Source organism: Anneissia japonica, unplaced genomic scaffold (genome assembly GCF_011630105.1).
Source record: "Anneissia japonica isolate Jap-2015-1 unplaced genomic scaffold, ASM1163010v1 scaffold1487_len315116_cov162, whole genome shotgun sequence".
Taxonomy (NCBI): domain Eukaryota; kingdom Metazoa; phylum Echinodermata; class Crinoidea; order Comatulida; family Comatulidae; genus Anneissia; species Anneissia japonica.
In genome coordinates, this window is record NW_022732104.1 from 113,198 (window position 1) to 117,562 (window position 4,365).

Below are 4,365 nucleotides of genomic sequence, written 5' to 3' on the forward strand. Positions count from 1 at the left end.
ATATGTTCACAACAGTAAGGTTATGCAAGTCAAGATATATTACTAAAACAAACAATATGGTTCATAATAATTACAACATACCGAAACACTGGTAATTAAGGTTTTATATAGAAGTTGGAACGCTGGATTGCCTCATTTTACAGACAAGTTGCGAACAAGTTCGCTAACGCGCGTGCGCTGCCCGTTGCAGCGCGACGAACGATGAGGGCTCAGTCACTAAATAGATACTTTGCAACAGCCTCCTAGCATTTTATATACCGTAGTACTGTTTTATGGTCTGCATCAAAATTATTGGAAAAAAATTGACTCAATAGTAATATTAAATCACGAAGGGAAAACTCATTCTCTCGATCTAGGCCTAGATTCTGTTCCATAACAGTGACGAAATCTAGCCCTACGAAAAGTTTTGTGCATTCAAATTGTATGAATATTTTGGTGGGATTGTAAAGCATGGTATTATTTCGAGCTTCTTGGACTAAAACTTGGGATGTAGGGAAGTTCAGACAATATGATCACGGAGGAACTAGGCTAAGTTTATGAATGATATAGGTACTCAGATCAATGTCACCAGAGGAGCTGCCGCGAAAAGCAGAATCCAAGCAAGGCCGAGCAGGCCTTGATTGCTTAGATTTTTCGCCAAGCGCAGAATTTAAGCAAGGCCTAGAGGCATGCCAAGAGTTTGGTAGAATCAGTCCTTGTTTGATAATGGTTATACATAGGTAAATGAAACTCTTTACTAAGTGGAACCTTAAGCCTATTTATCGATAACAGTACTATTAAGTCAAACAATATTGTACTTTTGATGTCCTAATTTCCCAGTAGGCCTACTGTACATCGTTCTCGTTTCACCGCTCATCGCGGGTGATCTGCATGCAATGCAATGCCAGTCTTGAAAAATGACGTCACGCACATTCTGGCACTTCATTGGGTGATGGTGACGTAATTCCATTTACCGTACCTTTAGCAAATTGAAGTAGAAATACGGTACCGTATCTCTAGCCACGGCGAAAATATATCCTAGAGCCGCCATTGGTGACAGAAGAAACATAAACGTACGATAAACATTAAGACATCCTACCACTTAAAGTTACATATTCTCATCTTTAAAGAATGTAGGCTATTAGACAACACCCGCAGTTCCATGGTCAACACATCACACGTGCTACTATGAATCACTTCTTTATGTATATCGTGGTTAAAACCATCTTTAGTAACTGTTTGAATTCGGGCAAACTGTATTTGAAATTTGAACAATTGAATCCGGAGATAGGGATACCACATGGCATAGTAAGTATAGTATATATCAAACTGAACTTGAACTTTGCTCTTTAATAACTATCATACCTATTACCTTTATCACACGAGCAATGCCTTTCCACAAACACGAAACGACAACAGTACAAGTCAAAGGCTGTCATTTCGGATAACAGAGGCTGGTGTGAATTCATAAGCTAGTTAAATCTGAGTATTATGTCAGGTAATACCAGATTCATACTCGTAAAACATTATTTAAAGACGAAAGGTGAACCAGTTGCCGCAAGCTGGATATAGTTATTCCGAGCCTTAGATCGCTAAACATGCGCATTTTATAGACGGCAGTGAGCCAGCTTCCTGTTTCTTGCGTCTACCTCAATGTCAGTAATTGGACAACGAAGGAGTTACCGTTTCAGAGCGCGCGACCAATGGGAAAACTGCCATTTTTTGATGGATAATTACTTGAATGATCTACACACAGGGGAACATCTACAAGTTACGATTGGTTCGTAGCTGCTGATAACCAACATTTTACAAACCTAAATTTGAAATTGTCTGTTTCGTGTGGGAGTGTACCATTAGAATAATGAATAATTTCTTTTTATAGATATCAAACTCGGTGATATGTCACCATACGCGGCTCCTACGACTATATTAACTATTTGGCCGAATCGAAATAATACCTAAATGCTCAAACGGGATATGTGAGTGGATTAATACACACGACTTCTGCGGAAAAGAATAAGTAGTGCAATTGAACACCAATTGAGCCTCAATCACATCCGTTAAAAAATACATTCAGACTTTTGCAGCATATGCGATTGTTCCGAACTGATATAATGAAATATTTCGGAACTTTGCGTTACACATCTATTCTCGTTCGCAGTTTTTACATTTTCATGTTCGTTGGGAGTTCGTTCTCTGAATTTGGTAAGTTATCTGTTACCTAATATATGTAGCTAAACCATATTTATAGCTTATAGGCCTACCTTTCAGCTGGGGAAATGTGTTACGTAGGCCTATTCCAACATTATTAAATTTTTCGGTTGTCATATTTGTAATTTGTTTAAATATGAAAACTTACCTTAAATCTGTAAAATTTTGAATACTACTGCTACATGCTGTGGTCTAGCTACCGTAGTTAAACATTCGACTACCCAGCGTTTTGCTTACATCTTAAAAAGCCGTTTATTCGGTGGGTCATATTTCGTCTACAATAGCATTACCATTACAGAACAAAAGTCAAACAAAACTTGTCAACTCAGGGATGTTAGCAATCTACCCATATGATTATCCAATGCATGCATACGATTATCCAATGTTTGAAATTAATGTGCAAATTTAATTTCTGTATTTACACAGGTAATGTGACTCCTTCGGTAAACGGAGTAAACAAATATGCGACCCACTGATAGTGTGCATGACATGCATTCGCTTTCCATGTAAACCAGGGCTTATTCAGAGCAATGATTTAGGCCACTTGAATGTAAGGTGTAAATCTATTTTTACCAAAAATTATCATCACCATTACCCTTACTTTCCCGTTGGTATCCTGGCCATTATTACCTTCAATGACACCTTGCATGGTAAATGTAATATCTACAAACGGTACCTTACGCCATAATTATATAGGCCTAGGCTTATATTTAGCCGTGTATTTTGGTAAAATTTTTAGATAAGCAGATATAATAGGTTTATTTACCGGCGGCGTTAACTTTTTATTATCGCTTTGTGTTTGTGTATAGAATCGTTTAATAGCGTTGTAAAATCTCATCGGTGTGTATAATAGGTTACCTGAAGTTGTTACCCAGGATGATCAATGTTGTTCTCGCAATGTCGTAGTGCATAAGGCAATCATTATGTATTCCTTTAGTTCATTGAGTCATATATGGCGGATTTAGCATCCCGGCAACCTTGTATCAATTTATGTGCTTCCTAGTTATAATCTTTCCCTACACTATAGACCTAGTATATCCCTCTGGTCACACAAACACGTTGCGTTTCGTTCGTATTATTGACATTTCCAAGGTATCAGTCAAACTTTAAACCTGACCAATCAGAAAAGTGCCATGAATATGCGCTTGTCCCTCCACCACACGTGTCTATGTATGTGTACGCTGTCCTTTGTAGTTGTAGCAACAGTATATCCGGGGTGGGGTGGGGGGGGGGGGTTGGCGTAAGACAAAGGTCCTTGCAAAAGCCAGAAGAGAAAACATGATGAGTCCTACAATTAAAAATTCCCTCACTAAAATAGATTCCGACACTGCTTCCTCCATTTTGTATCCCATCTGGATTCAGGATACATGACACTGGCTATCTCCTTTTTTATTTATTTATTATCTTGGTCTGTACAAATATCTATGTATAGCCCTTATAGGCCTACTAACAAGTGGATTGCTTATTGATATCAAGAGTTTAGACTTTCCAGGAATTCTAGTTCACTATTTGCATATGGTAGGCCTATGCTTCGCACTTAACATCTGCTTTCATTTGATACTTTCAGTGGCAACGTATTTGGAATAATATAACGTAGGTCTACCGACTCATAATATATTGCCACAATACAAATTGCTCATCCCAAGGAGGAACTAAGTGGCCTACCCCCTTGTTTATGCTCATCAATTATTTACGTTTTGATTTTCGGCCTCACTTCATAAATAGGGGCATATTTACAAGAGACGGTGTTTTTGGATTCCATCTCGTTATTTACCATAAAAAGCGGCTAGTGTGGATGACGGTAAGTTATTCATTCCAAAATCAAAACGTTCCATCTGCTGTCATAGAATCATTCCGACTTTCATCTTCACCTTGATTAACAACTGCTTCCTCAATATGCCTTTGGCTGTAATCTAAGGACTGAGATGTTTGTTTCTGAAGTGGTACTCGGAATGGATAGGGGCTTGATGTTTTGTAACATCAAACATCCGATGTCCTTCAGCTGTATATATTAAGTATGATTGGGATGTCCCTAATGGGTACCACCTTTGCGGTGGGTCTCGAGAGTTAAAAAACTGGGGAAATAACCATGGTACCATGACAAAGATCTAATGGCAAGTCGAAATAATGCAGGTTTTCTCCATTAAAGTGTTCCTGAAGTCTATACATGGTATT

At 38.3% G+C, this 4,365-nt stretch overlaps 1 protein-coding gene across 4 annotated transcripts in view; it reads left to right on the top strand.

The window, feature by feature from the left end:
• The first annotated feature begins 1,358 nt into the window (after positions 1–1,358).
• The window catches only part of LOC117115586 (von Willebrand factor D and EGF domain-containing protein-like), a 59,577-nt gene continuing 56,570 nt past the window's right edge, over positions 1,359–4,365 (top strand). For 2 of the 4 annotated variants that reach the window (XM_033259445.1, XM_033259444.1), the window contains exon 1: positions 1,359–2,184. In XM_033259445.1, coding sequence (XP_033115336.1) covers positions 2,070–2,184 — 115 coding nt within the window. In that variant the 5' untranslated portion in view covers positions 1,359–2,069. The remainder of the gene's footprint in view (positions 2,185–4,365) is intronic. The other 2 variants (XM_033259443.1, XM_033259442.1) reach the window with 2 other exon arrangements.